Genomic DNA, 14,742 nt, shown 5'->3' with positions numbered 1-14,742 from the left:
TGGCCTTCGAGGGTGCGGATGGGAAGCTTGGCTTCTTTTCAGCGCTGTTTTCCCCCCTCGGGTAGAAGTGGTAGTTCCCGGTTTCCAACATGGCGGGACCTTCGCCCTGGATTCCCGTTTAACGGAGTTCCGTGCGTCCGCCTTCTCCCAAGTCCGGGGACCGCCGCGCAGTGAACCCGCTGCGCCCAAGCCCACACCATGAGTAACATCTACATCCAGGAACCGCCGACGAATGGCAAGGTTAGGGAGGGGGTAACACGAGCAATCATTCTCTCATACTGAAATGTTGGTAAATTATAACTACTTGGATGCAACCTGTGAGGATAAATTTAATGTAATCTATGATATTTTTGTTTATCTATGTGGTCCAGATTGTCCTCAGTGCACACATTTCCAAGTGTTCCAGATTAAGGAGAGTTTACTTCTCTGAGAAATGGGAGAAGTCAAAATGGAAATTATTGGAAAAGTGAAAATGGGCTTTGTTCTGTGCTTGGTGGGCTCAAAGGACTCAGACGCTACCCTCCTTTTTTAATGTTGTTTATCAAGGAATCCTGGCTTGTCTAGAACATTAATAGAACTGGAAGTGAGGAGATTCTCTGTTTCCAACCTCTGACCAAAATGTAGCTTTGGGAATTAGGGACTGCCTGTGGTTGCTACTCCAAACACCAGGCCAGCTCAGCCCCAAAGCTGAGTAGCTGCTTTCCTTGGAAAGGGTCTTCTGATGAAGATGCTAAACAGATGGCACCACACTCTCCCTAAAATGTATAAAGGCAGGTCGCCAACATGCTGGAGATGTAAAAAGGATATAAGGTCATATTTCCATATGTGGTGGAACTGTGTAGTTATCCGGGAATTTTGGAATAACATCTATAGTGAACTTAAAAAACTATTTAAATTTACATTAAAAAAAAGACCAGAGATCTTCATATGAGGAATACTATCAATAGAATTAAATATATATATAAGATCATTGTTTATGTACGCAATCACGGCAGCGAGAATAGTGGCAAGGAACTGGAAAAATGAAACCTTGCCAACAATAATAGAGTAACACACTCTTATGATAGAATACCTGCAACTAGCAAAACTGATGGGAAGAGCCAGAGGAGTGTCAAACCAGAAAGTATATGGAGAATGGAAAATATTTAGAGAATATCTAAAATTGTACTGTACAAACAATAATATGCTTGCAGAACTAGATTGATACTTGTAAACAAAAAGTGTATTAGATATCATATCGGATTATATATTTATAAAAAATATGAAATAACATTACCTATGCAAGAAAACATAGACAATATAAGCAGTATAATGATAATGATTGGAAGTTTTACATTTTAACTTGTTATTTAATTGTAATATATTGTATTTTCTTTTCTTTTTTCTTTTTTCTATTTTTATTGCTTTTACTTTGTATGATTTGTCATCTATGTATTTATGTCTATGTGCAAAATCAATAAAGATTAATATTAAACAAAAAAGGAAAGGGTCTTCTGGTGGTGAAGGTAGCCTCAAGATGGGAGGTAATCAGTGACTGGCTGCTGATGTTGTAGCAGGTGGAGAAAATGAAAGAATCAGGTGTACTTTTAGTATGAGGGACTGTTGATTAGTGGAAGAAATTGAGCAATGGTGGGCAGCTGTCGTTTGGAATAGTTCTGGCATTATCCATTGCTCCTGCATACACTGCTCAGCAAACTTGACATGGATTTATATAGTTTATAAAGAAAACAGAGCAGCATGTGTGTGCTTAGACCCATTAGTGTGGAGTTTGGGAGGGGGTTACTTTGAATTGGAAAACCTTTTTCTAGATAATGTTGCATGAAATGTTCTGTACCCTTAATCAACAGGGATCTAGTTTAGCATGTTACACTTATATTTGGTAAACAGATTTTTAAAAGCATGCCTTGTTAATGTGCTATATCAATATCTCTTTCTTTCTCTAAGTCATAATAATTTTAACTGAAATATTTGATATGGCGTAGGAAAATAAATAAAGCACACTTACAGTTCAGTCTTTTGTATGGCTACACAGCACCTCCTTCCGAGTAGACATGCACAGGATCACACTGTTAATAGAATGTGTGAAGATTCTATTTGAATTTGAAGATTTTTTTAAAAAAAATATGTGACTGTTTTACAGTTTGTCAACACAGTTAAAAACTTAATATGCTAATTCTAGCATGCTAAATAACCTGTGCATTTATGTTTACTATATATGCATGGATGCTTGCCAGAGACAGTTGATTAGTGTTGCATCCTAACACACCCATTATGTTACCACTTTGTTTTTTGAAATGCTGGAATAGGGTTGGTTGAGGGGAGGGCAAGGGTGGGAGAGCTCCAAGTTGCTAGTGACGGCATTTGTATGTGCGCTGTCATCTGTGTGGTGTCAGTTTCACCAACCCGGAGCTTTCCTGACCGCACCTCTCCCCATTCCTGTGAATAGAGTGCCACCCCTACCATAAGGGCACTGTTGCCACTCCTTGTAATAGAATCTTTTACCTGTACACAAAACTTACTCATTTTCTTGTTTCTAAGACAATACTCTGAGGCAAGATGTATTTCTAGTGGCAGCCAGGAAAGTAGTTAAGTCTGCAGAATGCAAACCATACTTTTTAGTACATACTGTATATATTTGTAAAATAGACATATGCTCTTCTACAGGTTTTATTGAAAACGACAGCTGGAGATATTGATATTGAGCTATGGTCAAAGGAAGCCCCCAAAGCGTGTCGGAACTTTATTCAGCTTTGCATGGAAGGTAATGATTAAGACAGAAAATACCTAATTACGTTGTGCACGCAATTTAAGGCACCAGACATCTACAGGAACGCCTAGTCCTTAAAGTGGTGTGTGTGTGTCTGTGTGTTGGCCATTAAATAACCTGTTTGTAGTCTGTTACAGTTTTCCACTATTTACCATGATGGGAACTAGTCTAGGGCCTCCCTTGGCTTGCAAGTTTCTCCTATGGCGTGACCATGAGAAGGACTTCAATTGACGGCAGCTTGCTGGATCATCTGAACCCCACAGTCTTCTGTTAACTGTGGTTTGTTTAATGCTGATTGTTTCAACAAAGCATAGTTAATATAAACCACAGTTTAGGTTTTGAGTGTTACAGCACACTGTGGTCAATTGAAATCAGAAGCAAAAACTTCCAATCTCCTTGTGGCTTGCTGGAAGAGGTGATGTGAATGATGAGCATGCAAAGTGGAGAGGACAGGCTGGGCTCATTCCTTGCACAATAAACCATGGTTTATCGTGATGCCCAAATGCAGCCACTGTCATATTGATTAGTAGCCAAGAGTCATAGTTAGAAAAACAGACAAAAACAGTATTTTAAGATACGAAAACAGTATTTTAAGATAACAGCAGGCATCTGCTGTGTCACTCCCCAGAGTCAAGTGTCTCTGCCTCATGTGGCTGGCCACAGTTGCTCCTCTCCTCCAAACTGCATTACAAGTAAAATGAAAATCCATCTTTCATCTAAGCACTCTGCACTTGTAACACTACTTAATAGAAGTGGACTCATTTCTCTCGCATGGAGGAGGTTTGGATAAACAACACTTAATGTTTCTTTGATCTCCAAAATTACATGCTAGTGAAAGACAACCTCAATTTTCCCTTAAGTCATCTGATGAGCTCAGGGGGTTTAGAGAGGATTCATTTTAGTTTTAAGGAGGATCAGAGAACCCCGGGAAACACCTCTGTTGTTTCTTATCCAAACTTCCGTGCAACTGAAGCAAGACTGCCTCTCTCTCAAGTCCTCTGAGATTAGCAGAGGGCTTGAGGGGAGGTTGGGGTTTCCCTCACTTGGGATGCAGTTTGCAGAAGGGGTAAAGCAGCAGTCAAGTCTCCTGCACTTTCCTTCCTTCTCTCCTTTCTGCTGCAGAATGAACTAACCTCAGCCTCTTCCCACAGTCCTGTGTGCATGTGCTAGAGAAAGTGGGGAGAGCTGGTAGTGAGGACTGAGAGAGGCTGGCTAGTAAACCAAGCCAATACAGTAGTACCTTGGTTTACGAACAGTCGTGTTAATGAACTATTCGGTTTACGAATGCCACAAAACCAGAAGTAGTGTTCCGGTTTGCGAACTTTACCTCAGTCTACGAACGGAAGCTGAACGGTGGAAGGGAACTAGTGGTGGGAGGCCTCATTAGGGAAAGCGTGCCTCAGTTTAAGAACAGATTTGGTTTAAGAACAGATTAAGTTCCGGAACGGATTAAGTTCATAAACCGAGGTATCACTGTATTTGTGGACAACAGAATTTATTAACAATATTAAAGATAATCCTTTTAAATTTCATACTGAACTAAGTGGTTTTGGTAGTTTGGGTTTTAGCTTCTTCAAAATTAGCATATGCAGCTAATTTTAAGAGGAGAGATATTTTGAAGGAATAAATTTTTGGTGAGAAACCAGAATGCTGTTTATAATGAAAGGTATGCAGTCTATGCTAGCTACTCTAATGCCGGTTTTCTTTTCAGGTTATTACAACAACACAATATTTCACAGGGTTGTGCCTGAGTTTATAGTGCAAGGAGGAGATCCAACTGGTACTGGGTCAGGAGGAGAATCTATCTATGGGGCCCCTTTCAAGGTAAACCTCTGTTTTCAATGGGTTTTATTGTCCACTTATTCCACTGCTGTTGAACTTTGGTTAAAATGGATTAAGATTTAATAAATGTCCCAGCTACAGTTAGCTGCCCACCCCATGCACACATAGCTTGCAGTAGGCCCCATTGCACTTGGTGGGATTTGTAAAAGTGTGTAGGATTGCATAGTTAATCACTTTTAATTCCCTTTATTTCTTTGTGAGATAATTTGAGCACATGAGATTTGAGTCCTATTGAAACTGGCAGGACTAAAATGACTAATCTGTGGCTAGATCTGGGTCAAAGTTTGGGGTTATTTAGGGTCACTTTTGTGAGGAAAGCAACCTAATAATAATAAAAATAATAAAAATAATTCTTGCTCCTGTCTGTTTTTAGAACTCTGCATATAAAATGGCATTCTAAACAATTGTAGTGAAATGTAGGCTGTTCATAGAATGAGAGGATGGGACTTAATTGCCAAGCTTGGAAGGAAGAACAGATCCTCATCTTTCAAGATTTCCTGTCTATAAGTACAAATAACCATGAGAAAGCTTTAAAAAAAGTTTCTGAAAGAAACAAATAATTATATTGTGCTTCTAGAATTAAGAACTACCGCTCCTACTTGCTAGCTAGGATAGACCCTCTTGAACTTGTTGCTTCTGATGTAATTTTCAATATTTGCATTCTTCCAAAAGACACCACTTTTATCTATATCACAGCTCCTTAAAATTAGGACAATTTTTTTTATTGTGTTAATTAACGATTTCTAGTTTTTCCATGGAAGATAAGCTGGTGTCGATAATGAAAGTGATTATTGCTTTGGGATTTGGCTGCAAACAGTGTTTTTGATGTCGTATTCCAGAGGTGCATCAACGGACAAGCTGTGGAATGAACAAGAGCAGATTAAACTTGTGCACTAATTGCTCTTCCTCTTTAATTTGCAGGATGAATTCCACTCACGGTTGCGCTTTATTCGGCGGGGACTGGTTGCCATGGCAAATGCCGGGCCTCACGATAATGGCAGCCAGTTCTTCTTTACTTTGGCTCGGGCAGATGAACTTAACAACAAGCACACCATCTTTGGCAAGGTCTGAAAGACTTCTGTCCCAAGCCCCGTTATTTGTCTGCCTGAATTTGGTTGTGGGGGCAACCTTGGCGAAGAAAATCCACCAAGAGCTGTCAGAACTCATCAAATGCAGTCTCTGACGAGCGGGAGGGCTAGGTGTTTGGATACCCTCATCACAATAATTTTATTTGTACGCTTTGTTTCCATAGTTAAAGGCATGTTCAAGGCAGCTGACAGCATGAAAAGATTTACATAACAAAAGCAGTCATAAGCAAAAAATAAAACACATCTAGAAGATACACATCCAGATTGAACAATGTCCACATAAATCATACGATCTAAAAATTAAGATACTAAAAATGAATATCAACAACAGCAATAAACCCCTGTAAACAATAGCCCAACCCAAGAGTGTCCAGCAGCCTCAGCTTTTGTAGCTGGAGTCAGTCAGGGCCCCACCCTCCCAGGCCATGTGGGAAAAGGCCTGCAAGGCAGGGAGCAGATCCTCCCATTAAATGCATTTGTTTTGGCTTAGCCCTAGCATATATATCTCTTATGTCAGGTGTTGGGATACCCGTATGTTTGTAAACTCTGCACCTTTTCCGATTGCATTTCTCACTGTGGAAAAAGGCTACATTGATCTAAAGTATAAATTCATTTTATGTGCTGTCAAACTGATAATGACTTTTTAACAGAAAACATACAAGCTTTCTAAAACTATCCAGAATGTACTTTGAAAATAATTTAAGCTTTAAAAAACCCTCTTCTAATTTGGCAGATTACTGGAGATACCATATATAACATGTTACGACTCACAGAGGTTGAAACAGATGCAGATGAAAGACCACTCAACCCACATAAAATAAAAAGTACTGAGGTAGGTTTAATATTGTCTAAAATGGATTAAAATATATATTTCATTGCCTTCAAACCATCACAATTAAATGTTATTTGTATCTTTGTTTATCTCAAAGCAGTGATCAGAATGAGTATTTTATACAGTTATTTTAGCCTATTAATATGCATCTGTGTCTGCCATTTGTAATATTTTAAAAGCCGTATATTTAATACCTGCAGTTTTGGAATTGACTATGTGTGGTATTCAGCTATGTTTTAATTAGAGCAGACCTATTGAAATTGATGAACATGATTAAGTTGGGTCTATTAATTTCAATATGTCTACTCTGAGTAAAATTTAGGGTGATATTAAACTACGTCAGTTACCAAAGGTTGTAAGACTGACACATATTTGGTTTTTTTGCAGCTTTTGCTAAGGCCAAAGGAGCTTGTTTAACCATAATATACTTAAAATTACATAAGAAAGCATAAAAGGCAATAATTAAGAAATCTATTTCAGCACAATTCCACAAAAAATCCGTAGGTTGCTAATGCAGACTGTAGCCCATGGCAGTGTCACTCATTTTAACTGCCAAAGGCAATACAGAATACTGTATTTTTCCGTGTATTTTTGGGGACTCAAACTTTAAAAAATGGGAGATGGCACAAAGTTGTTGAGTTTCTCTTGCAGAGGTTTCCCAAGAGTTGTTGAGCTTTTTTTGGGGGGGGGGGGTGCTTGCTGAAAATCGCTCACCCGCACACATCACAAAATCTGCCTGAGAGCCAGTGTGGTGTAGTGGTTAAGAGCGGCAGTCACATAATCTGGGGAACCGGGTTCGTGTCTCCGCTCCTCCACATGCAGCTGCTGGGTGACCTTGGGCCAGTCACACTTCTGTGAAGTCTCTCAGCCCCACTCACCACACAGAGTGTTTGTTGTGGGGGAGGAAGGGAAAGGAGGTTGTTAGCCGCTTTGAGACTCCTGAAGGGGAGTGAAAGGCGGGATATCAAATCCAAACTCCTCTTCTTCTTCTTCTGCCTGTAGTCTCTCCCCTCGCCGGCAGAAGCTGTCAATCGCCCGTCCAATTGCCACAGCGCCAGCCAATCAATACCACCCATTGATGCAGCTACCAATAACACGCACAATAGCCGCTAACAGCCAGGGTAGCAACCAATCAAACGTTCACCCTATTCACTACCCTTGTATAAGACGACCCCCATTTTAAGCATGATTTTTAAAGAAAATAAGGTAGTCTTATACACAGAAGAGTATGGTAGATGAAACCCTCTGAATGCTATCAGAGAGATTTAATTTCCGACCTCATTCAGGGAGTGGAACAATTAGTGAAGGTTCTACAGAGCAGGGCCTGAACTGATGATGACCATGTAGTGGGTTCAGGGTCCTAGGCTGTGAAGGGTTTGGGAACATGCATTCTCCTCTCCCTCATGCCACTGCATTCTGCTTCGGATCCAGTGTGGGATTTCCTCAGGCTTGTTCCAGCTCATGCATGTTACGCTAAACCGTGGTGCAAACTGGGTCTCTGTGCGTGGTGGTTTTGTACATTGTAACTCTTGGAGTGTTATTCTTCGCTGTCTGTTTTACTGCAGCGATTGGAAGGTTTTAAAATCAGGATTACTTATCACAATGGGAAGTCCTAAAAGAGGGTTTCTGAAATATTTTTCTTCTAGGTTTTATTTAATCCTTTTGATGACATAATTCCGAGAACCAGTAAAAAGCTGACGAATGAGAAACCAGCTGAAGAAGCGAAGAAAGCAAAATCCAAGGGCACAAAGTAATTATAGCCTGTGATGGCTCCACAAACTCAATATTAACATGGTGAACAAAAACTAAGATCTATTTATATATCGCCACTGAATGATCAAACCCTTATTTATACCCTGTGAAGTTAAAGCAATAAAGCTCTATACATTTTAGTCCTTTGAATGGGGTATTTTGTTCAAAAGTATTCTGTAATGTCATTTCCAGGAAAACAATCTGTATAAGATAATACTGTTCCCCCCCCTTTTTTTTAAAGGAATTTTAGCTTGCTTTCATTTGGAGAAGAAGCTGAAGAGGAAGAAGTAGAAGTCAACAGAGTTAGCCAGGTATAGATACAGGCTAACGATATATTTTTGTGACGCTTCTTTGCTTGTTTATATTTGTGAATAACTTCCTTTCCTCTTGGAACCTTTACCTTACAGAGCTGGGGTGGGGAGCCTTTTTGCTTCTGTAGGCCAGATACTTATCAAACCCAGCCTTGTGAGCCAGATTTGACAGGTGGGCAAGACTGTCCACATAACAGTTCACCTGACATGACATCAGGTATTGGGTGCTTTGAAGTCCAGGCACTGGGACTTCAGAGCACCATGCAGGGTTTGCAGATTACTACCCATCACTCAATGCCTTCTTCCTGCAGTTCCTCCACACACAACCAGTCCAGGATGCTTTGGGTCTAGCCTTCTTTCTGCAGGCATCAGCTCCATGTGCAGGTTCCCCTGTGGATGATGAGCAGTTGAGCCAAAGCCTGCTTCCTTTGCCCCATGGGGAGCGCACTTTAAGATGCATTGCCTGCCACATCTCTACCAGCCCCATATCTACTGTTACATATGACATCAAGCGTGGGGCAGGTAGGGTGGTTCGGGGAAAACTGTCTCTCAGGCCTACTTTCAACCCCTGGCAGGCCACGTTTGGCCTGCAAACTGAAGGTTCCCCACCCCTTTGGTAGAGCTTTGTGAACCAACATATCACACTTGATACAAGACACTGCCAAGTTCAGATAAAACATGAATATAGAGATGGATGTGCTTACCATGCATCCTGATAAATGTTGTATTATTGTAATACTTTGCTGCTAGAGAATTGGTCCTTCACAACTGGCTCTTGATTGGTTTTCTGCCTCAATGCAAAGTGCTGATTATACTGAATATGACCCCCATAAGCACTGTGTGGTCTAGTACCTGATACCTACAAACCACTCTTTTCTACATGATCACATTTATATGTGATCATGATCACATTTATATGTCATCATTCAGGGATTTGTGGCACTCTAGGTGTTGTAGTCCCAATTCCCATCAGCCCTGACTCTTAGCTGTACTGACTGGGGTTGATTGGAGCTAGTGTCCATCCACATCTGTAAGGCTACAAGGTTGTGCATCTCTGCCTTAGCTCATGTAGGGAAAGTTTGTTTTATGTCCCCCTCTCTGTCTGAGGTGGTGACTTAAGTGTGGTAAGACCTTCTTGGTGGTGGCAGCAAGATTGTGGAACTTGCTCCCCAGCAGAGGGAGGGAGTTTACATTGCTAGTTTACTGCAGTGTTTTTTAAGCAGCACATCACAATTGTTTCATTTCAGGGCACATTTGCAATGAACAATACTGTATTGGAAATTATTTAACTGCAGTCATTCTGTTTTGATTTTAGTCTTTTGTAGTTTGGTTATGGTATGATTTTTATTAATTGTTATAAGCCCTCTTAGGATAAGAACAAATGTGTTTTACAGGAGAGTGATGCTATATTTTTTCAGTTAGTTTGTGTGAGGTTAAAACAGTGATTCCTCTCCCCCTGACCCCTTTCCACCCCCCTACTCATTGTTCTGAATCTCATCACCATGTTCTTCTTTTTTAGAATATGAAAGGAAAAAGCAAAAGCAGTCACGACTTGCTGAAAGACGATCCGCATCTGAGCTCAGTACCTGCCATTGAAAGGTTAATATACTACTTGCTAATCAGCAGCTATGTCAACTTGGGGGAGGCTGGATCTCTTTACCGTAAACTCACAACTACCTGTCCACTTGCCTAACTCTTGCTTTTTAGATCTAGGGGGCTATCCCTAGACCGTTTTTCTGCCCCTGCTTTGTATGCTAGGTACATATGTAGATGTGTGGAACTCAGTGTTGTTGTTTTTTTAAAAGGTTTGCATCTCTACCTGTGTACTTTTAAATTCAATTTTTATTTCATTAAGCTAATTCAAGTAACGTTAGAGAAGAATCTACTTACATAAGTTGCATTTCCTTTCAGTGAAAAAGCAGATGACAGTGATATCTCGGATGAGGTGAGTAGCATTTCTGCTTCAATAGGGAGCCCATTTTGCTGTGAAGTTGTAATGTTCTCAGGAAAGTCACACACTGAAGCTTATACATGTTGCCACCAGGACAGTGGTTCTGGGTGTGGGTGATTCCTTTAGGTCAAAGTCTGCTGCTTTGAGTCCATGCAAAGTACACAGCACAAAAATGGTTTAAACTAAAATTACCCAGTGGAGAAGAACTGTATACAGATGCTCAAATTTTACACATAGTGAAGAATAGGAGCTGTGCTGTTCCATCGCTCTAATGCTTTGCCACTCACTCTGATGAGATGGGCCTCCAGGTGTCCTTTATATTGTGCATTCATGTTAATTTGCGCTCATTATAGTTGTTGTTTAGTCAGTTAGTCGTGTCCGACTCTTCATGACCCCATGGACCAGAGCATGCCAGGTACTCCTGTCTTCCACTGCCTCCCGCAGTTTCGTCAGACTCATGCTGGTAGCTTCGAGAACACTGTCCAGCCATCTCATCCTCTGTCATCCGCTTCTCCTTGTGCCCTCCATCTTTCCCAACATGAGGGTCTTTTCCAGGGAGTCTTCTCTTCTCATGAGGTGGCCAAAGTATTGGAGCCTAAGCTCATTATATTAGCAGGGCTTTAAATACTGTTCACACCTTCACAAGTTACAGGGCGAGCATACAGCTTCGTTTCCAGTTGGTGCATGTCATAGAATCATAGAGTTTGAAGGGACCCTGAGGGTCATCCAGTCCAAGCCCCTGCAATGCAGGAATCTCAACTAAAGCATCCAATACGGATGTCCTGGAAGCTTCCTACTGGAAACCTGTTAACTTCATATCACAGATTTTTTGGGGTTGTTGGTGTTCTTTTGTCCGGCTTTTGTTTTGTTTTAGCATAAGAGTGCCCCTCCAGACAGTGATAACATTGGGGAAGCATTGCGGAACAACTAATAAAGCAGAATGCTCTGCATACAAGTTCTCTATAAATTCATTACTAACGCACCAATGACATGTTACATAAACGACCATCAAAAACCAAATACTAATCTGGGGAGGCCTCTGTGAATGTAGGTCCTTCACATCTAGATCTTGTGGCGTATAGGTCCTGTGGATTTGGCCTTTGAGCATTGGGCTCCCCTTTTGCATATGAGCCACAGGCATAAATTATACCTCACAGATGTTGAGTGGGATGGTGCACAAATACCATCCCACTCTCCAACTTTGTATATACTGTAATCTGGATATCTGCACAGTGCTGAGGAATAAGATAAGATTATAGTGATGTGGAAAATGAAAGAAAAAGAGGAAACCGTATTCTGTCACATTTAAAAAACTGCAATGTAGTGGTTCTAGTAGATCCTAGGAGACCAGGGCTCGAATCCGCACTGCTCCATGAAGCTCACTGGGTGACCTTTAGCCAATCACTATCAGCCTAACCTACCTCACAGGGTAATTGGGAGAATAAAATGGGGAGATGGTGAAACCATGTACTCATTTGCTACCTCTAGCCCCTTGGAGAAAAGATAGAATAACAACAACAGCAACAATAATGAATAATAATAATGAGCAATAATAATAATATAGAACAGGAGTTTTAACTACTTCTTGAGGAGAGCTTAAAATGATTAGAAATCTCTTTTCTTCATGTAAGTATCACAGTGTTTTAGACAGTTGTGTTCTCCGATGTCTATTGTCTTTGAAATACTCTTCCTGTGATGAACTGAAGTTGTCATGTGTATGAAGAGCAGTGAATGGATATTTTATCAAACCAGCCTATTTGCTTGGCAGGAAGAGGGTGCATATGGTGAGGAAGATGAAGAAATTGATAGTGATGAGAAGTATCAAATGAAAGAACGCATTGTGAAGAAGTTAAAGAAAGATGCTGATCTAACAGCTCAAAAACCAACCAAAGATAAGGAAACTGAGAAGAAAAGTAGCCGCAGGTGGGTAATGCATTATTTTGAGTTTGACTATAGTAAAGTAACTTTTTCAAATATTCCACCATTGACACTTGAGTAAATTGATCTTAAGTTCGTTCCTCAGATGATTTTTTTGGCTAACATTTTTAGAGGAGCATCTCTTCATATTTTCATTCTTCTCTCTGGCCCTGCCATAGAAAGCTTTTGAGTAGCTGCATATATGTATACCGTTCCCTCTATTTCCAGTGTTCAAGCTGTGAGTGACATTGCTGAAGTAGCCAAACCAGTGTCAAGCCTGCACAAAAAAAGGATATATCAGCAGGCTTATGCGAACACTGCAGTTTGTAGAAGTACAAAAACTACTCAGGAGAAGAAACACAGCACAGGGTGAGGGGCAATAATGACCCCAATGAGGACTGAGCATGCTCATTGGCCGTGGAATGCTGATTGTAGCAGTGGGGAACGTGTGGCAATCTAGAGTGGGAGAGGAAAAATGAAATGGAGAGGCTGGAATTCTGAACAGAGAGCACGCCACATTACAACACTTGGTTGCAGATCTCATTTGCAAGCATACATTTTTATTTTTCTAGATAGTTGTTATTATGAAGTAATAAGCAAAACCTGGGTGTTTCTGACCTCAGTAGCAAAGTGCTTATTAACCTTGTGTGTATAAAGTGTATTATCATAATGTCATCTGCTTGGCTTATGTTTTATCATATTTTATAATCTGTTAGCTGATTATAGAAGTGGGCCCAGATCCATGAGTTAGCGCCACAGCTAAGAAACTCCCAGGATATATCTTCGATGTACCATTTGCCATGTAGTTGTGCACTGACACAAGGTAGAGCTGGTTAGGATGGTGCTTTTTAATTAGTAAGAAGAAGAAGAGGACAAGTTTGGATTTGATATCTCACTTTATCACTACCCGAAGGAGTCTCAAAGCGGCTAACATTCTCCTTTCCCTTCCTCCCCCACAACAAACACTCTGTGAGGTGAGTGGGGCTGAGAGACTTCAGAGAAGTGTGACTAGCCCAAGGTCACCCAGCAGCTGCATGTGGAGGAGTGGAGATGCGAACCCAGTTCCCCAGATTACGAATCGACCGCTCTTAACCACTACACCACACTGGTTACCATCTTCGTGTGCTTAGTGTGCAAAGCTTTTGGACAGATTGAATGGGCCCACCTGGGACCCAGCTGCGTCAGTGCAAGAGTCCATGCCTGGCATGTGGTAATACAAACCTGTTGTACATGGGTGCTTATAGGTGTAATTCACATACCTTGCCCTGGAAAGCCAGAGGAGTGTTTGCAGAAGTCTGTTCATTTCTCTGTCTGTTGAGAAACCATCACAACGTTAAAGCATATACTAAGCAGAAATGTACAGCATGCATAGGCCCAAGCTCTTCTCTCACGGCCATAACACTTAGCACAGTTCACCAAATAATCAAAATGTTACTTACTTATGACATTTCCTAGTATTGATTTATCTTTGCAGAATTTTGTGAAGGGCAGGTAACACCCTTTGTTGGCATCTTTGAATCGTTATGAGTTTTTGATTCGATGTCTCTCTTACTCAAGGAATATCACAGTGTTTTCTTTTTGTTTGTTCCAGCTTTGCTAAGATCTTTCACGTTGTTTTGGCGAACCTAGACCACAGCCTCTAGCTATTGACTAGACAATAAATACTAACTTGTACACTTCCATAGTAATCACAGGTGCAATATGCTTTTCACAGCATTGCACATCCACCATTTTTATACAACTGTACTTGAGACAGTGCTCTGTTTCTAACTTGTTTTTTGGTGAGTGTTTTTATTTTAAAAAAGAACTTACAGCCCACCTAATTTTAAAAATAAATTCAAGGTGGCTAACATATCCCAAACCTCACAATCCCTATATCTGACCCAGTCAGAAAATCAGCATCATTAGCACAACCCTATATCAATTACAATAATTACTTCCTAAAGGGCTACTAAAACAAGAACAACAGCAATACTGTATACCAGAAAAATGATCAGCCAAAAAACCTTTTTAAACTGCCATGGTTTTAAAAGCCACCTGAAACAATATACGTGAGCCCAGGGCCAAGCTGGGGCAGGCTAGGAAAATTTTGGACTAGGAAAAATATGCAGTGATTGAGTTTGGGTAAAAAATAAAAAATAAATCCAAGTACATGTGACTGGAATGTCATGTGTAGTTTTGCCATAAGAGCATTTTTGTTTTTGTTTTTTAAACACTATTTTGACATCTGCTAGTTCTTTTAGACCATATGTGATCTATTTAAATGTGCTCTCAGTTCCTAT

General features: G+C 40.5%; 1 protein-coding gene across 3 annotated transcripts in view; it reads left to right on the top strand.

Annotated features, from left to right (window-relative positions):
- Window positions 1-61: 61 nt before the first annotated feature.
- The window catches only part of CWC27 (CWC27 spliceosome associated cyclophilin), a 120,421-nt gene continuing 105,740 nt past the window's right edge, over window positions 62-14,742 (top strand). Inside the window, exons 1-10 of one of the 3 annotated variants that reach the window (XM_083703603.1) lie at window positions 62-240; window positions 2,665-2,761; window positions 4,479-4,591; window positions 5,531-5,674; window positions 6,431-6,529; window positions 8,176-8,279; window positions 8,523-8,592; window positions 10,112-10,191; window positions 10,504-10,537; window positions 12,312-12,466. In XM_083703603.1, the coding sequence (XP_083559729.1) occupies window positions 199-240; window positions 2,665-2,761; window positions 4,479-4,591; window positions 5,531-5,674; window positions 6,431-6,529; window positions 8,176-8,279; window positions 8,523-8,592; window positions 10,112-10,191; window positions 10,504-10,537; window positions 12,312-12,466 (938 nt within the window). In that variant the 5' untranslated portion in view covers window positions 62-198. Of the gene's footprint in view, window positions 241-268; window positions 290-2,664; window positions 2,762-4,478; window positions 4,592-5,530; window positions 5,675-6,430; window positions 6,530-8,175; window positions 8,280-8,522; window positions 8,593-10,111; window positions 10,192-10,503; window positions 10,538-12,311; window positions 12,467-14,742 lie in introns of those variants that run through there. The other 2 variants (XM_083703605.1, XM_083703604.1) reach the window with 2 other exon arrangements.

The sequence above is a fragment of the Podarcis gaigeae genome (genome assembly GCF_964106915.1).
Source record: "Podarcis gaigeae genome assembly, chromosome: 11".
NCBI classification, from domain to species: Eukaryota; Metazoa; Chordata; class Lepidosauria; order Squamata; family Lacertidae; genus Podarcis; species Podarcis gaigeae.
Note: the sequence above shows the minus strand (reverse complement) of the source record. Positions and strands in the feature narration are given on the sequence as shown.